At 41.4% G+C, this 18,812-nt stretch overlaps 2 protein-coding genes across 7 annotated transcripts in view; both read left to right on the top strand.

The window, feature by feature from the left end:
* TMEM62 (transmembrane protein 62) overlaps positions 1-6,283 on the top strand; it is a 34,203-nt gene extending 27,920 nt beyond the window's left edge. For all 6 annotated transcript variants that reach the window (XM_059913483.1, XM_059913485.1, XM_059913484.1 and 3 more), the window contains 3 exons: positions 802-906; positions 2,960-3,078; positions 5,432-6,283. In XM_059913483.1, the coding sequence (XP_059769466.1) occupies positions 802-906; positions 2,960-3,078; positions 5,432-5,758 (551 nt within the window). In that variant the 3' untranslated portion in view covers positions 5,759-6,283. The remainder of the gene's footprint in view (positions 1-801; positions 907-2,959; positions 3,079-5,431) is intronic.
* A 145-nt stretch (positions 6,284-6,428) lies between these two features.
* CCNDBP1 (cyclin D1 binding protein 1) lies at positions 6,429-17,766 on the top strand. Its single transcript, XM_059913482.1, has 11 exons — positions 6,429-6,615; positions 6,824-6,883; positions 7,177-7,256; positions 10,023-10,104; positions 11,896-11,992; positions 12,169-12,236; positions 12,819-12,895; positions 13,243-13,523; positions 14,670-14,730; positions 16,340-16,386; positions 16,642-17,766. The coding sequence occupies exons 1-11, from the start codon at positions 6,507-6,509 to the stop codon at positions 16,754-16,756; spliced, it is 1,077 nt and encodes a 358-aa protein (XP_059769465.1). The 5' UTR covers positions 6,429-6,506; the 3' UTR covers positions 16,757-17,766.
* Positions 17,767-18,812: the final 1,046 nt, after the last annotated feature.

The raw sequence follows: 18,812 nt of genomic DNA, 5'->3' as shown, positions 1-18,812 counted from the left end.
ATTTCGTTCTTTTTTTAATGGCTGAGTAATATTCCATTGTATATATGTACCACATCTTCTTTATCCATTCCTCTGTCAATGGACGTTTAGGTTGCTTCTATGTCTTGGCTATTGTCAATGGTGCTGCAATGAACATTGGGGTGGCCTTTGATATATTTTGATGCAACTTTTGGAAGTTTGTACATTTGGATACTAAATCTCATGGAAAACAGGGATTTGATCATCCTTTGAGCACGGAATATATGTGTGTTTGTGTGTGTGTGTGTGTGACAACTACACCATTGCTTTGACTTCCTACCCTCTGTAATTCTTTTTTTTTTTTTAATTTTTTATTGATTGATTGATTGATTGATTGCTGTGTTGGGTCTTCGTTTCTGTGCGAGGGCTTTCCCCAGCTGCGGCAAGCGGGGGCCACTCTTCATCGCGGTGCGCGGGCCCCTCACCATCGCGGCCTCTCCTGTTGCGGAGCACAGGCTCCAGACGCGCAGGCTCAGTAATTGTGGCTCACGGGCCTAGTTGCTCCGCGGCATGTGGGATCTTCCCAGACCAGGGCTCAAACCCGTGTCCCCTGCATTGGCAGGCAGATTCTCAACCACTGCGCCACCAGGGAAGCCCCCCTACCCTCTGTAATTCTAAGTGAGTTGGTTTATCAGAATTCCTGCCAACTTCTGAATTTAAAGTGGTGTCATCCATATAACAAATGATTTGCTGACAAAGTAGTAGATGGAAGTCTACTAGAAAATATTATAAAAAACTTGAACTTTGCATGTGTTCACTGGATTTTTCAAATTTATTGTTTAGGACCTCCAGGATTTGTAAATTTGACCTCGTTTTCCCTTCATGTCTTGAGCAAAATAAGCATCTTCTACTATTTTGTGTTGTTGCTGACACTCTATACAGTGCTGGGTAAGTCAATTAGGAAACCTGAGATTGTGGAGAATTCTGCCAAAGAATATACTGAGAATTTTAACAGTAGTCATTTAGGTTCTTGAGAGCATAATGACCGGCACACTGCTCCTTCATAAGTCATTTCCTGCGACATGATCTTGGGGAAATAAAGTTCTTTCCTAACTTAAAGGACATTTAATCAACACCAAGTTAACTTAAGGGTGCTGAGAGGACCATGACAATTAGTATTTGTGTAGAAACCTAATAGAAGATAGAAGTTCAGCTTAAATGCCATCTCCTCAGAGCAGCCTTCTTTGACCACCTTAAAGCTTTATCCTCTATTTCACCATACTTTTTATTTCCTTCATTACTTTATCAGAATTTATGATTATCTTCTGTATATATCATCTCTCCCCTCATTAGACTATCCATTGATGTCTTGTCTATCTTGTTCCCCTCTATGCCCAGCATTAAGCACAATGCCTAGTATGTAGTTGAGTGACTATTTACTACCGTGTGACTCCTAAAAACTCAGCTCAAAAAAGAGAGAAACTGAGATGAGCAGTGAGTTCAGGCATTTGAGCTCTTCTCTTATATTAATTACTATACCCAATACTGACAAAATCACTTAGTCACTTATGGAAGCAGAAAGCACTGTGAGTCTCTTTTTAAAGCTTTTTACTAATGTTCCTTACTAAGAGTCATTTAGGAGTAGATTAGACTATTTGTTGCTTAGTCTCTGTTTTCTACTTTTAGTCCATCTTTGGACTTTTCTTTCCTCATTAGTAACTCCCACCAGAGAACAGAAAGTATTTAAAGAAATAATATGACCCTTTACAATTCTGTATAACAAGCTATGCCAGATTCCCCTTTTGAGGTTGGTTTCCTTGTTAGAAAATAGGTTGAAGCTGTTTTAGACACTTGTCTTCCACTAGGAGGCAAAGCAGGTGATTTGGTTCCTGGCTGTAAAGGAAAACATTAGAAGGGGAGAAGTTGTTTCATTTTTCAAGGTTGAAACTTAAAGGGGAAACACTTTTTAAAACTAATATGTATCTAATGGAGAATATATATCTGAGAAAATTACCTATGACTTTTTAAAGTTGAACTCTACTTTTTTTTTTTTAATATTTATTCATTTATTTATTTGGCTGCACCGGGTCTTAGTTGCAGCACGTGGGATCTTCGTTGTGGCATGCGGGATCTTTTAGTTGTGGCATACGGGCTCTTAGTTGCAGCATGCAGGATCTAGTTCCCTGACCAGGGATTGAACCCAGGCCCCCTGCATTGGGAGCGCAGAGTCTTAACCACTGGACCACCAGGGAAGTCCCAGTTGAACTCTACCCTTACCAGCAAATGATGGTATTACATTTTGAGAAGGGAAATCCAGCTGTCCCTTAATCACTCTTGACAATATAGTAGTTCTAGAAGCCTGAACATTGAGAAGGGGCAGTAAATAATAATACGGGGTAGAGAAAAGTCATTCTGGCATTGCCGATGAAAAATTAAAACAAAGAAGTGAGTTAAACTTTGTACATGTTAACCCTGAGTATGTAGTTGATGTACAAAGTAATGACTGTGGGTCAGCCAGAAAAGATTAAAATACATTCATTAATATTTATAAGAAAGTAGTGTGTTTTAGAATGATTAAAGTGGTTGAAGTCTTATTGCGTAAAGGAGTAAATCTCAGTTATCTGGAAAATTAACTGTGGTATCTATGGAGTACCTTTTTGCTTCTTAAAGGAAATGTGAATGCATTATATTGAGGTTACTACTGTAATAGAATCTTCTAAAATTTGTGAATGTACTCCAATCTGTTTCTGGAATCTATTCCAGGTATAGTGCATACTCAGGCAATTTTATAATCTAGAGAAATATGGAGCAAAGAAGCAAATAATTGGTTAGCTAGGATATTGAGTGTAACACAGAGATTAGCAAAGAAGAAAAGCTATACAAATAAATGCTTATAGATGACTAGTCTCATATTTCTTCATTATTTCTATAAATGCATCTCATGATGTATGTAATCAGTCATAGTTATTTAACTTCCTTTCTTGTTCATTGCCTCTTTCAGGACCATGGTTTGTTGGTGAAATCACTAAAGGCAAATTGGGTTGCTGCTTTTCCTTTGGGATCTTTGTTGATGGACGTTTCCTACAAGGCAGTGTAACGTTTATAGTTGGAATTCTCCAGGTAAGAAGTCAGAAACGCAATTTAAGAACATCTTGACCTTGTTGGACTAATTGCATAATAGTTATGAATTAAATCCCAAATCCCAAATTTAACACCATAGATCATGTTTTCTAATTTACTGGCAGGGCAGTCTTTAGTATCTGGTGTTTTGTTTGCTTTTAGAGTGCTTCCTAAGCTCTTTCTTCCACCACTCTTGTATGTAAACATCTAAAATACAGTTTTGGCAGGAAGTTTTATAAGAGGTGAAAGAGCTTTTTGTTTTTGTTGTTTGTTTCACTGTGCTTTTTCATCGATAAACAGTGAAAGAAGAGACTTATGGTAGAATAAATGAGACTTCTGGGTAAAGCAAAATTGGTTGTGATAATGAAGAAGGAAATTGTTTCAGAGGGAGGAAAAGAAAAATAGACACACAAGAAAAGTGGGTCAGCTACCCAGTGGAAGCTTTCTAGTGATGTCCTAGCAGTACACTTGTTTATGAAACACTGATATGTTAGGTTTACATTTGGATTGAGATTCCTTTAGAACAAACACAAATTAAAAACGCAGATCTATAGCAAATTTCTATAAATGGGTTTGAAAACTATTTACCTAACAATTTATCTATTGTACTCATCTGATGGGGCTAATGGATCAAAATCTGAGGTGATGATCTGGAGTTGTATAAGAGATCCAAAAACATTGTTTGAAATGAGTTCACAGCCTCATAAGAGGGCAGTAAAACATGATCAGCAGGATTAGAGACAGACAAGTAGGGAAGATCTTTGCCTAGTGAACACTGACCACAGGCCAGAATATTCTCTGTTTAGCAGCATTTTATATGTGACTAGATCCGGGTCTAGTTCAGTTTTCTATTATGTAGATGGAGGCTGTCTCTCAGGAGCACTTATTCCAAGTAAAACCTGACCCTTACCAAAAGGTGGGCTTATAGTCATATTTTAATAAATAGTACACTAAGAATGGATATTATGTATCATCTAGGCCCATGGCCCCTAAATCTATTATATCTCTGACCCAGACCTCTTCTTTGCACCTCAGGTGCCTATATATGCAACTGCCATTTTGCATCTTCCTTAGATATCTAACAGGAATCTCAACTTAATATACCTCTAACAGGACCTTTAATTTCTATCCCTGAACCGGTTCCTCCCCCAGTTCTTTCCAATTTCAATAAATTATCCAGGAGGTATCTTCTCAAGGGTGTATCTTCAAATTTTCTCCTTCCCTCATAGTTTATATCTAGTTCATCAGCAAGTAGTACCGTATTTGATCTACCTCCAATACATGTGCTGAATCCACCGCTATTACTGTTACCACCACCCTTGTCTAAATCATAATTTTTTCTTGCCTGGGCTACTACAGTAACCCCTAACTGGTTTCCCACTGCTGCTCTTGCCTCCCTATTGTCAGTTTGCCACAGAGCATGCACTGTGGTCCTTTTAAAATCTTAATCAGCTCACTCACTTCTCAGCTTAAAACCCTTTAAGCAAATCAGTGACTTGATCTGGGTCCTGCTGACTGCCCCTGTTTCCACCTGGCTTATCATGTTCCAGCTAACCTCTCCCACCTCTGGGCTTTTCATTTGTTTCTTCTGCCTGGAATGCACTTCCTTCCACTGACTCATTTCTGTCCTTCAGGCCTCAGAGGGCCCATCTCCCAGTTACCCTCCTGTGACCCAGTTATTTTCTTCATTGAATTCATCACAATCTGTAATTATCTTCCCCCTTCTTTTTTTTTTTTCTTTTTGGTTTCTCTTCTCTCTACTAGAATGTAAGATCTATGATGCATCTTTTCCAACTTGGTCACCCATGTGTGTGTCCCTTGCCTAGAGCCTTGCACAGTACGTGCCACATAATGGGTGTTCAATAATTATTTGGTGAATGAGTGACTCATATAGTAGTTAAACTTGGATTATAACTTAAATCTTCTAATTTATATTCCAGTATTCATTATGCCACTTCAAATAAAAATGCAGAGAGAAGAAAAAATACTGATACCCAAGTCCCCCCTCACTCTGCCAAAAATAAAAAACAAAAAACAGGGTACTGTATATATGTGTATGTGTCTGTACACCCACATATTCAGTTCGTTTCTACCTTAAACATCATTTGAGGGCTTCAACATAAATGAAATGACACTTGCCTTTAAGATGAACAAAAGGATACAGGAAAATAAACAACTAACTACAAGTCAACTATTGTGAGTGTTATAAGCAAGTGTGATTGAAGCATAAAGAATCAGTTAACCCCCAAGAGGGAAAGCAACATATTTTTAAGAGCCACCAATAATATGTTAGTGAGACCTGACCCTTCCAGGGCTTGCTAATAAGCTAATGGTCCTGTTCTGCTCTTTCCAGCTGGTGTTTTTTAACATCCCCTTGATGGTTTACCTGTGTTGGAGCTTGCTACAGCGGTGCTTTGGTCACAGCTTCAGGTCTCATCTCCATCAAGGAAAATACTTGAAAATCATACCTGTTCACCTACTTATGTTACTGCTGTACATCTGGCAGATTTATTCCTGCTACTTTCTTCATATGACATATGGTACTCTAGCTTTATTATTCTCCCCTTTGCGGACCTGGTTGACACTGGTGACGCCTGTTCTCATTCGTTGTGTGTGGACACTGAACCCTGCCGAGCTTGGAACCTTCATAGTGCAGTTAAAAAGCCACCTGAGCTCCTGAAGGCCATGTCTCATCATCCACCTGTGTAGCCCAGGCCTCTGCCCCAGCAGCAGGCGGAAGGCCAATATTGGCGGGCAAGCCTTGGACGTTCCTTGGACGCCTGGGAGTTGAGGGGATTACCCACTACTGATTCCTGCAGAATGGACTGCAGAAAATTCTCTAAACAATGCCATGATTCCTTCCTTCCCCAAGAAGGCAAAGGGTGGATTTACTTTTGTGAAGAGAAAGCCCTAATCTAGGAGGTCCACAGGCCAGGGGCTGGTGGATATGGGAGTATCTGTGGCCCACCCAGTGTGTTTTTCACGTTACCTCATGTAAAGTACCTAGCACAGTGTCTGGAACTCAGCAGCCTATAAGGGCGCCACATTAGGGGCAGGGAACCAGTGCACACTTGGGCCTGGCCCTGACTACCCTGGGTTAGTTCCCAGTCCTCTTTTCCAGCAGGGTTATGGGCTGTCTGCTTCCTCAGTCGGGGGTGTTTTCGAGTAATCAAATATCAATAAATGAATGATCAATAAGAAATAACTCGGTCTGGGACTGGCCTGTGTCGCCGGGGCGGGGCGGGGCGGGGCGGGGCGGGAGGAGGTGTAGCCGCGCTTCGGAGCGCGGAAGGAGGCGCGGCTGGGCTTCTGGGCAGGGGCGGAGCGGGGCGGGTTGTTGCCGGAAGCGAACCCGCGGCCCGGAAGTGGGGCGGTCACGGCAGTACGGCTCCCGCAGCGGCTTAGCGAACTCCCTGCGTCCTGCTGAGATGGCGAGCGCAGCTGCACCTGCAGCCGCAGGCTCTACCCTGCCTCCGCCTTTGGAGCAGCTCCGGCACCTGGCAGGGGAGCTGCGGTTCCTCCTTCCTGGAGTGCGGGGTGAGCTGACGTACTGGGGACGGGCGACGGCCGGGGTGGGCTTGGGTGGGAAGGGGCGAGGCCGTGGCGGCGGCGGGGTCCGGGCGGAGGAGGTGGGGTCCGGGCGGAGGAGGTGGGGTCTGGGCGGAGGAGGTGGGGTCTGGAGGTGGCTCCGCTTACCTGTGCTCTTTCTTTTGCGGCCGCCCGGCCCGCACGCCGCGCCCACTAGTCGGCGAAGCCCGGGAGACCACCAAGGAGTTTGATCGGGAAACCTTTTGGAGGAGACTCCGTGAGTGCCTCTCCTGTTGCAGGCTGCCATCTCTCATCTCTTGCAGCGTCCCTACCCCTTTCCTTCCTGCTTTCCCCCGCCCCATCCTGTCTGTGCGGATACCTCGCCTTACCCATCCTCGGCACCTCTGAGACTGAGATAGAAAACACTGATTTTGGGTTGTTTTTTTGAGACGTCTCTGCCGGCAAGGGTGGAGAGGGAACGCATTATCTTCAAAGTCCATGCAGCCGCTGGAGCCTTATCCTTTTGGCACTAACATATTGGCTCCCGCCTCCTCCTCTGTCACCCCCCAGGTGAGGCAGCTATGGCAGTGTCAAGGGCAGCCACGACTCTGACCGAAGTCTTCTCTCGACTTCCACTGCCGTCACCACAGGTGGGCTTCACTTTCCTACAGTTCTTGTGATGCCTCGTTATTCCTTAGGAATCCTCTCATTTTCTTTCCACGTTTTACACTCAAAGCTGGGGATTTAATTTCCTTATCTGTCAAGTAAGATGGTGGTTCTCACATTACAGGATTGTTCTGAAGATCAAATTGCCAAATGCAGCAGCTGTCATGGGGTGGGCAGCTCTTCTAAATATTGGTTCATTCTGAAGTTCATCCTGGTTATTTCCCTTCTGATAATTTTTTTAAAAAAGCACTTGCTATTTGCTAGGTGTTTTCACATACATGATCCCCATCTGACAGATGAGTAAGCAGGCTCAGACGCTCAGGTTAAGGTGGGTAAGTAGTGGAGCTAGGATATAAATTAAGTTCTATCTAATGTCTAAGCTACACCTTTTTTGTTATACTACATAATACTCTTCTATATTGAATTATCTTTTATATTAGTAATAATGTAGACAGTATAAAATTCAAAAGATATCAAAGTTAAATGTGATAAAAAGTTTATATCTCCTGTCCCTTGTTCCTTGTGTATTATTCCATATATATGCTATGCATATACACACTTATGTATATATACCTGCTTCTTTTTACACAAATGATAGGATACCATAAACACTTTTCTGGAACTTTTTTAAAAAACTAACAACATAGCTTGCAAATTGATTTTTGGGAGCACATATAAAGTTGCTCAGTTCTTTGTAATGGCAGCATGGTATTTAACAGAGTGGATATAACCATAATTTATTTAACCAGTACTGTGCGGACATTTAAGTTGTTTCCAGTTTGTAACTATTATAAACCGTGCTGTGGTAGATTGCCTAATACAGTCTTTGTGCATATCTATATATCGGTAAAAATTCCCAGAAGTGGAATTGCTAGAACAAAGAATTTGTGCCTTATTACAAAACTTTATTATAAAATACTTGAAAGTAAATATTGTTGGCTGTGGCCAGGTATGCTCTATGCTCAGTTTTTCTAGAGCTAGGTATACTTAATTTGGGAGTAAGTTTGTTTTAAAATGGTGTATTCATTGCCTTATTTTATTTTCATAGTCAATACTTTCATTCTCTTTCTCAATTATATATCTAGATGTTTTGAAATGAAAAAATCTTCTCTTGCTGCACCTACAGTAATAAACTCTCTCCACTTACATACCTCAGAGATCGGAGATGAGGAAACGAGAGAATTGTATGAAAGTACTTTAAAAGTTTGTTGAAGAAAGTCAATCTTTATTTCAAAGGGAGTAGTAATGTTACCTTATTTTTCTTATGTGCTGACTCCTTCCTTCCAAATACACTTAGGACTTGTGGCTAAAATTCACAGCTAGTAAGATACCATGAGGAGCAAGAATAGAACTATTTTTCTGGATATGCTCAGGACAGTGGATTTTTACTCATTGATGAAAAATTAGAATATGGTTTTATTTGAATTATATATATTTGAATCACAATTGATTTCTTAGGATCTCAGCACATTAGTTCTATTAAAGAATGTTTGGGGTTTTTTTTGTTTTGTTTTATTTTTATTCCAGTTCTTATGGCCTGGTATTTTTATGAAATTATATGTTTGAATGTTGAAACAATGTCAAATTGGCATAAAAGTTTCTAAGTGCTCTCAGTCATTGTACTTATCCATCCCAGACTGGTAACAGACCACTTATGGACTAGCACCAATCTGTGGACCACATTTTGCAGAATGCTGGCTTAGAATTGAGCAGAGAAGTGAGGAAGAGAAGGTAAGGGAAAGTCAGTGACTGCCTCGAAGGAAAATAGTCAACATTGAGAATTGTAGAGTCCTTGCTAATTACCTTTAGATATATTGAGATTCTGTTAGAAAGAGACAGAGACAGACACAGAGGCAGAGAGACAGACAACTGGTTAATGGTCTAAGATAGAGTTGGCAAACTTTTTCTGTAAAGGGCCAGATAGTAAACATTTTAGGCTTTGCAGACAAACTACTCAACTCTGCCCCTGTAGTGTGAACACAACTGTAGACAATATGTAAATGCAAGAGTGTGGCTGTTGGGACTTCCCTGGTGGCTCAGTCGTTAAGAATCCGCCTGCCAATGCAGGAGACACGGGTTCGAGCCCTGGTCCGGGAAGATCCCACATGCCATGGAGCAACTAAGCCCATGCGCCACAACTACTGAGCCTGCGCTCTAGAGCCAGCGAGGCACAACTACTGAAGCCCGTGTGCCACAACTACTGAAGCCTGCGTACCTAGAGCCCGTGCTCCGCAACAAGAGAAGCCACCGCAATGAGAAGCCCACTCACCACAACGAAGAGTAGCCCCCGCTCGCCACAACTAGAGAAAATGCGCGTGCAGCAACGAAGACCCAACATAGCCACAAAAAAAAAAAAAAAAAAAAGTGTGGCTGTGTCCCAGTAACACTTTATTTACAAAACCTGGCATTGGGCCTGATTGGGCCCTTGGGCCCTAGTTTGCCATCTCCTGGTCTAAGATATGGTGAATACCTCAAAACAGGTCACAAATATCTTGGGATATAGAGTATCAGGACTAAGTTTTTCCTGCTGTTTCTTCATGTCTTAACCAGTTGTCTGCTCAGTATCTGGTATCCAGCTAACTCCTCAATGGTATGTTATGAGAATAGCACAGGGCCTAACTCAGAATAGGACTTCAGAAAATGTTTGATGATGCTGTACAGATGTCTGCTCTCTTCCACAGTAGATGGGTTGACCACATTGATCTAATCCATTTCCTTTTTCCTTCTGAAATTGGCTTATCACCTCATAGGAAACCCAGAAGTTCTCTGAACAAGTCCATGCTGCCATCAAGGCAATTATTGCAGTATACTATTCGCTTCCCAAGGATCAGGGTAAGCCACTCCATACACATAAGCGTTCAGTTTATGGGATAGGTCTTTGCTACTATGACAGCTTCTGTCCTGAAACTTTTACCTTTTCCTCATTTTGAGCATGTAATGTAACTTTCTCCCATAAAGTGCAGTCAAAGGTAGTTATGTAATATATGTGACCTCCATAAGTAAGCCTTTGTGCCAAGGTTCAGATGCTGTGATCCCATCTCCCCTGCCTTGCCTGACTCTTTTTTTTTTTTTTTAATAAATTTATTTTATTTATTTATTTTTGGCTGCATTGGGTCTTCGTTGCTGAGCACGGGCTTTCTTTACCTGCAGCGAGCGGGGCCCACTCTTCGTTGCAGTTCGCGGGCTTCTCATTGCGGTGGCTTCTCCTGTTGTGAAGCACAGGCTCTAGGCGTGCGGGCTTCAGTAGTTGTGGCTCGCGGGTTCTAGAGCGTAGGCTCAGCAGTTGTGGCACACGGGCTTAGTTGCTCCGTGGCATGTGGGACCTTCCTGGACCAGGGCTTGAACCTGTGTCCCCTGCACTGGCAGGCGGATTCTTAACCACTGCACCACCAGGGAAGCCCTTGCCTGACTCTTAAGGTTTTTAATTCTCCCTGGCTCTTCCGTCTCTCTAACATTATAACTGCCACAGATGCTGGTTGGATATCAGCCCCATCCCCAGGCCCAGGCAGTCCCCAGGCTCCTCCACCCATATTACATCACATGCTGTTTCTGAGCTCCCTTATAGGTTAAGTGGCCTCCAGCCCTGCTTGTATATTCATGCCTTGATTATAATCATGCTATAATTATAAATGAGTACATGTCTCATGGATCTTCAGGGCTACTCATGTGGTTTAAACTTGAAGTGTTTTATCCACAGTTGTCAAGAAGCCACTGGTTTTTTTAAATTTATTTTTGGCTGCATTGGGTCTTCGTTGCTGCACACGGGCTTTCTCTAGTTGTGGTGCACGTGCTTCCCACTGCGGTGGCCTCTCATTGCGGAGCGTGGGCTCTAGGTGCGTGGGCTTCAGTAGTTGTGGCACGTGGGCTCTGTAGTTGTGGCTCGCTTGTTCTAGAGCACAGGCTTAGCAGTTGTGGCACACGGGCTTAGTTGCTATGCGGCATGTGGGATCGTCCCAGACCAGGGATCGAACCTGTGTCCCCTGCATTGGCAGGCGGATTCTTAACCACTGCGCCACCAGGGAAGTCCCAAGAAGCCACTGTTTTTTGTTGTGTTTTTCTTTTTTAATTTAATTATTTATTTTTTGGGCTGTGTTGGGTCTTCGTTTCTGTGCGAGGGCTTCCTCTAGCTGTGGCAAGTGGGGGCCACTCTTCATCGCGGTGCACGGGCCTCTCACTGTCTTGAGAGGCGCGGGCCTCTCTTGTGGCGGAGCACAGGCTCCAGACTCGCAGGCTCAGCAGTTGTGGCTCACAGGCCTAGTTGCTCCGCGGCATGTGGGATCTTCCCAGACCAGGGCTCGAACCCGTGTCCCCTGCATTGGCAGGTGGATTCTTAACCACTGCGCCACCAGGGAAGGCCCGAAGCCACTGTTTTTAATGAATGAATACATGCTGTCATGGAAAGATTTTGTTCCAGATCTCTTTTGGAAAATACCACTAAGGAATGGCGGGAGGAGCAAGAAAATGACATGGGGATATAAATAAGACCTGAGTTTTGTGTTGGCACTCCAGTTAAGCATGTGGGTGCACATTACCTCAAATTCTGTAGGGCTTAGACTCTCAGGAAAGCAGGTGGTGACTTCTGGAAAGATGACCAGGCTGCTTAGTCTTTGTGTTTGGCTACAGGAATCACCCTGCGAAAGCTGGTACGGAGTGCCACTCTGGACATCGTGGATGGCATGGCTCAGCTTGTGGAAGTGCTTTACATCACTCCAACTCAGAGGTAGTGATGCCACAGTTGGGGTTATCGATTAATGGGGTTCCTTGCTTCTGGGAGGGGGAAAAAACTCATTTTAACAGCAAAGTTACTGATAACTGAGAATAATGACCAGCAGGAAGGACCTTTTAGGAAACAGGAACCTAGGTTATTGATACATCCTTATTGATTCCTTTCCGTAGCCCGGAGAACCTTATTTCCTACAACAGTGTCTGGGAGGCGTGCCAGCAGGTGCCTCGGATCCCAAGAGGTGGGTGAGAGAGTGCGAAGTGGACATTGACTCTGCTGGCCAAAGAAGACAGACCTCTCGTATCTAGCTGCCAGTTTTGTAGTATATATGTATTTTTACTTATATAAAGAGCTTAGTGAAGTAGATCTGGTTTATCACCAACATGAAAAGATAGGTATTAATACTTTTTGCCAGTCTTTTTAGTTCTCATAACTTCTAAATTCAATCACTCTCTGGCTGTGGCTCTCTTGTTGAAAGATGTGGTTTTCTCTTCTGGTCCTGCCCCAGGGGCAGTATTTTGAGGACACTGAAGCAATTATGAGGTAGAGCCTGCTGGGCCAAAAGCTGTGGTCATCCAAGAGGACCATGATGAGAAACATCATATGACCATTTTATTTCTTCCTGTGGTGAATGACAAAAAGCTTTTCAGTCCCCATCTGGGTACCCAGAGGATGTATGTGAGAAGAATTTTACATTAAACTCCTGCCCTTGTTGACTGTCCTTGGCACTCCCTTCAAATGGGGACATTGTTGCTTTTTTCAGACTTAAGAGAATTGTTGAGTTTCTCCTCTAATTGTAGTACTTCCAATTCTTCACTCATAGATAACAAAGCTGCAGCCCTTTCAGTGCTGACAAAGAGTGTGGATCTTGTGAAGGACGCACATGAGGAAATGGAGCAGGTGAGGGGACCTCTGTCTTTGATGGTCATCAGAAGGCAACTCTGTGTCTAGTAGATGAGGATCGGTTATAAAGAGAGAAGATGTGCTGAGCGTCAACCAGATAGGTCCCATCCTCACTCCTGTCCTCCATCTCCTATCTCCCACCCCATGCTGGTGTGTGATTTAGTACCACTCCCCTCTGTTCCATTGCTGCACTAGGAGAGTCAGAAGAGGGTTTATGAAGTGATTCAACTCTGTAGCCATTAGGGAAGTAGCTGACTAAAGTTTGGGGACAACTCAGACATGATGCTGGAAGTACAACACCTTTTTATTTTTTTGGCATTCACATGTATCATGGTGTGTCTTAGGCTGTGGAAGAATGTGACCCTTACTATGGCCTCTTGAGTGACATTGAGGAGGACAACTCTGACAACCATGGTGATGAGGAGGATATATTGGGATGTCCAAGCAATCGGGACTCGTATTGGTCAGAGGAAGATCAGGAGCTCATAATCCCGTGCCTTGCACTGGTGAGAGCATCCAAAGCCTGCCTGAAGAAAATCCGGCTCTCAGTGGCAGAGAATGGGAAGAAGGATCAGGTGGCCCAGCTGGATGACATTGTGGACATTTCTGATGAGATCAGCCCTAGGTAAGCGTGATCTCCACTCAAAACATCTGAGCAGCAGCATTCTGATCTCAACTTGTGCCGTCAACCCAAGGTTTTTCCCCACCTTTTTATTTTGAAAATTTTCAAACCTACAGGAAGGTTGAAAAAGTATTGGCAGTGAGTACCTATACCTCCATCTAGATTCACCCACTGTTCACAATTTTTTCTGTATTGGTTTATTTCTCTATAATTAGAGGTAGCTTTTAAAAAATTGAAGTAGATGTGCCATTTTTATCCCTGAACCATTTGAGAGTAAGTTTGCAGACATTAATGACATTTCACCTCTAAATATTTCAGCGTGTATCTGCTAAGAACAAACATTTCTTACTCTTATTCTTAGTATTACGTTTAAGAAATTTACATCGACTATGATAATGTTATCTAATATTCAGATTTCCCCAGTTGTCTCTACAATGTCTTTTATAGCTTTTTTTTTTAAATTCAGGGTTCCGTCAAGCTGTCATACCACATTTGGTTGTCTTCTCTTTGGTGTCTTGCAACTAGAACAGTCCCTGTCCTTTTTAGCTTCTTTTGACATTGACTATTTTTTTTTAATTTATTTTTTTGACATTGACTTTTTTAAAGAATCCAGGTCAGTTGCCTTGTAGAATATCCAACAATCTGGATTTATGTGATTGTTTTCTCATAATTATATTCAAGTTAAACACTTTTTGGCAAGAATATCACATAGTTGAGTGTTTTGTGCTTTTCATTGCATCATATCATATCGGGGAGGCACATGGTGTTAGTTTGTCCCATTATTGGTGGTATAGTAATAACTTGATTGCTTGGTTAAAGTGGTGCCCACTTTAGTGGCATTCAGGGATGAACCCTGCCTGTGTTAGTTATTTATGGTTTCAGGTCCTCACATTTTTAACTGAATTAATCATGTCCCATCCTACTGGTCAAGGGAGGTTTTCCCCCCAGCTTCCTAGTGAAACAGGGTATGTATGTATTCTGTAAATACCAGTTGAATTGGTTATTTATTGGTTGCCCAACTTAAGGAACCGATATGCATTTCTGGGAGTCATTTTTTCACTAGTCACATCCTTAGTTGTGTACTGGACACCACCTAGCTGAGCTTTGTTCCTTCTTTGTTAATGGTTATTTTTGCTTTCTCCCCTTAAGTGTGGATGATTTGGCTCTGAGCATATACCCACCTGTGTGCCATCTGACTGTGCGAATCAACGTAAGTACTGGCTTTGAGGGAATAGCTACAGACCTAATTGGTAGAATTTCAGTAATCACTAGTATTTCCTTTAAGCTATAGGGAACATGTTTATTTGTTACACTTGGATGCAAGTACAACAGTAATGTCACGATGTGTTTGTGCTTGATCTTTATCAAGCTGAATTTGAATTCTAATAGCCACGAGCTCTGGTAGTACTCTCTTCCATAACCACTTGGGTAATCATTTAGAAAAACCCAAAGACCTTGGAAAATCCTGCTTTGAAAAGAAAGTCTTAATTACTACAGTGCCTTAGGATTCTTTCAACCTGAAGTCACAAGTTTCTAATTTCCTATATAGGCCAAAATAGGTGTTTCAGAAACATACTCTGTTTTAATATCAACACATTGTGTGATTTAACCACAAGGATTAAGCTCTTTATAAAATTCTGATTTTATTGTATTCTTTCAAGTCCTGGGTCCTATGTTAGAGTTCTATTCTCTTATTTTTATAAACTTCAAGTTCTTATGTCTCATTTTATTGGAAAGAGAAGTAAAACTGCCAGTGGCTTATATTTTACCATCAGATATATCAATCCTAATAATATTTGGTAAATTAGGTAGTGGAAATTAGAGTGATCAAATGTATCTCCACAATGGACTCCACCTTGGAGTTCAATAGGATCCTTTTGGGCATTAACTTTTTTTTTTCCACATACTTTTTTAAAAGTTGACTTCGTAAGAAATAAACATCTTTAGCAATATGCCTTGTCAGTTACCCCAAATAAAATTTTAAGGAATGCACAGTGTATTGGTAACATACATACATCCTCATGTTATCTTGTTATTGGTATTCCTAAAATTCTGTAAGTAAATTAAAAAAAAAAAAAAAATCTAGGGGCTTCCCTGGTGGCGCAGTGGTTAGGAATCCCCAATGCAGGGGACATGGGTTCGAGCCCTGGACCGGGAAGATCCCACATGCCGCGGAGCAACTAAGCCCATGCGCCACAACTACTGAGCCTGTGCTCTAGAGCCCATGAGCCACAACTACTGAAGCCCGCATGCCACAACTACTGAAGCCCTCACACCTAGAGCCCATGCTCCACAACAAGAGAAACCAATGCAATGAGAAGCCTGCGCACCACAATGAAGAGTAGCCCCCGCTCACCGCAACTAAAGAAAGCCCGCGCAGCAAGGAAGACCCAATGCAGCCAAAAAAAAAAAAAAATCCAGTTTGTTTCTGCTATATATATCCTGAGCTATCAGCAGTTGGGACAAATTCAGGTTATATTCTTCCTTTTTCTGTTTTCTTTAATTAAAAAAATATTTTAAATATAGAAAAACTTATAAAGATGTTATAGCAACAGTATTAATAAGATTTTGCTAAATAGAGAAGAATCCATGATCCCACCACCCTAATCTAATCAACATTTTTGTTTTTCACTGTTTTCTCCAATGGTCTTTTTATTACTTGAGTATTAAATAATAATACTTAATGACTTTTTAAAATGACTTTTTATTACTTGAGTATTAAAATATTTTAGCTCTCCTTCCCCCCCCACCCCCTATTTTTTCCCTCCTTTCCTTTTTATGGTAGGGCTCAGGGTGAGTAACTTCTCTTTTTTTTCTAGTGTGCAAAACTTGTATCCGTTTTAAAGAAGGCACTTGAAATTACAAAGTGAGTATGAAGACTTATCCCCAAATAGCTTTTTGAGAATAAACCTATACAGCCATTCTCAACTCCCAAACCCCCATTTCGAGGAGTAGAAGCTGAGTGTAGTGTTTTCTTTCAACTTTACTTGTGGAGCAGCTGAATTTCTGCAGAGAAACTTGCCTTTTCTTACTGTAATTTTCCCTGTGCTCCCTTTTGAGGGTAGGTTTTTCCTTGACAGTATAATAAATTTAACTTCTCTTTTTCCCATTCCATTCGCAGAGCAAGTCATGTGACCCCACAGCCAGAAGATAGTTGGATCCCTTTACTTATTAATGCTGTTGATCATTGCATGAACAGAATCAAGGAGCTCACTCAGCATGAAGTTGAATCATGAATTTTCAGGCTCATTTGTACCCTCCTCTCTCCCTTTCTTACTGTCGCAGCCAAGCTCTGATGTCTGCTTTTAGAATGGGGCTAGGATACTTTCTGGACCGAAAGGGAGGTCCTATCTATACTTATCAAGAGACACTATTACCAAAGTTGGTTGATTAGGCCAAACTGGCAATTATTTATAAACCATATGAGTATGATATGTTTTTCTGTGCCAGATATAAAAGATAATTGTATGAGTTTTTATTCTTGAGTTGCCTCTCAGAGATTCCTGGGGAAGCTGCCTTATTCCCTATTTGCAATCAAGTGTGTCGTTTCATTGCTAAAGATGTTGATAGTCTCAATAAAATGCTAACCTGCTAGTGGTTAAATGAGTACCTTTCCAAAGTGTCTTTTCTACCAGAAATATGTGGGTTGAGACTAACAACATTGCTTTTGTTTAGGTTTCTAGGTCTAAAGATCTGATTCTGATCAGAAATATATTTAGAAGAAAAAGACTTGACTTTTTTTTAGAGCAGATGTCTCCAGAACCCCTCTTAGTACTTGCGCATGTTATAGAATATAATTATTCTTACCAGAAAGTTCTTCTGAATATTATTCCAGTTTACTCCATGCCTCTGTTGGTATTGAGCTTGTGAAAATTAATAAAGGGAAACCTTCTTTAAAATGGAGTTGAGAGGCCAGAAGGGGCAGGGGCGGGGCGGCTCTCATGCAGTACCACTCTAGGTCAGGAAGGACTGTCAGTTACGAACAGGAAGGACTGTCAGTTACAGACAGGAATGATGTACACTGCCTCTCCTAGGGGAAACTGACTACCCCAGCTACTAAGCCAGTGAGAACCCCTCATCCCCCTGAACTCTTGCTTTCCTCCATGGAATTTTGTTCAGAACAACTCCTGGCTTCCTCCTTTTTCCTCTGTTTGTGGGACTTGCCTATGGCTTTTACTATAGCCTGTTTGACCCGAATTGCAGTTCTTTGTTATTCCTGAATAAACCCATCTTGCTGGTAAAATAACTGGCTGTTTTATTTTTTAGGTTAACAAGCTCAGTTGTTAGGTTTGTTCACCTTATCGAACAGGGTTGTTTTCCTTATACATACTTGTATTGTTGTTCTCTATTTTGTATTACGTATCCCCAAATGTAAGTACAAAATTTTTACAAATCAAAAAATTTTAAATGTATAAGAGAGTTTACATAATATTAAGGGCCTCTTCAGTTAATCCTTTTGCTAAACCATCGCCAGTTAATTATATTTTTGCATCAGTCTGGAAGATCACATCTTGGAAAGCAAGGTAAACCTGGAAGGTCATATCTTAGAAAGCAAGGTATACAGTGATGTATATTCTGGTGACCTGACTTAGGCCTTAATGTATGTACTACAGGTCTCCACACTTCTATTGCTGGTCCTTTGTCTTGTATAGATGTACTTCATCACATCTGCCCTTCTGATGTCCCCATGGTCTCTTTAGGTATAATCAGCAACAGTAGCTGTCCTTTTTTTTAATTCCCACCACCCCTTCTTTGTTATCTTCACTAGTTTGTTGTATTTTTTAGATTCCACATATAAGTGATATCATACAGTATTTATAGTTCTCTGACTTATTTCTCTTAGCATAGTACCCTCCAAGTCCAGCAGCCAGTCTTTTGAGAGACTGGTGTGTACTTGGGGTCGAAATTCCTTGAGTCAAGAGTTTTTTATTTTATTTTTTTAAGAGTTTTAATTTACTTTTATAAAGTGCCATTCTGTACTTTTAAAAAGTGTTACAAGGAAAAGGAACTAAAATCAAACAGTATCAAAGCAACAAAATGTAAACAAAAAAACTTGTAACTTTGTACAAAAGGAGTCCAGTTCTTTTATCTTTCTTTATAGGTCCTATTTTCTTTTTTTTTTTTTTAATAGGTCCTATTTTCTTTATACTTAATAATTGTGTATTTCTCTACTGGACCAAATTTATGTTATTAACATCAGACTTAATTGTGGGATATTTAATATTTAATAATATTTAATAAGGACTTATCTGTAGCTGAATCTAGAAGATCATTCTGTGCTCAGGTCTCATG

This window comes from Balaenoptera ricei, chromosome 2, assembly GCF_028023285.1.
Source record: "Balaenoptera ricei isolate mBalRic1 chromosome 2, mBalRic1.hap2, whole genome shotgun sequence".
Taxonomy (NCBI): domain Eukaryota; kingdom Metazoa; phylum Chordata; class Mammalia; order Artiodactyla; family Balaenopteridae; genus Balaenoptera; species Balaenoptera ricei.
This window is presented reverse-complemented; position numbering and strand designations above follow the sequence as displayed.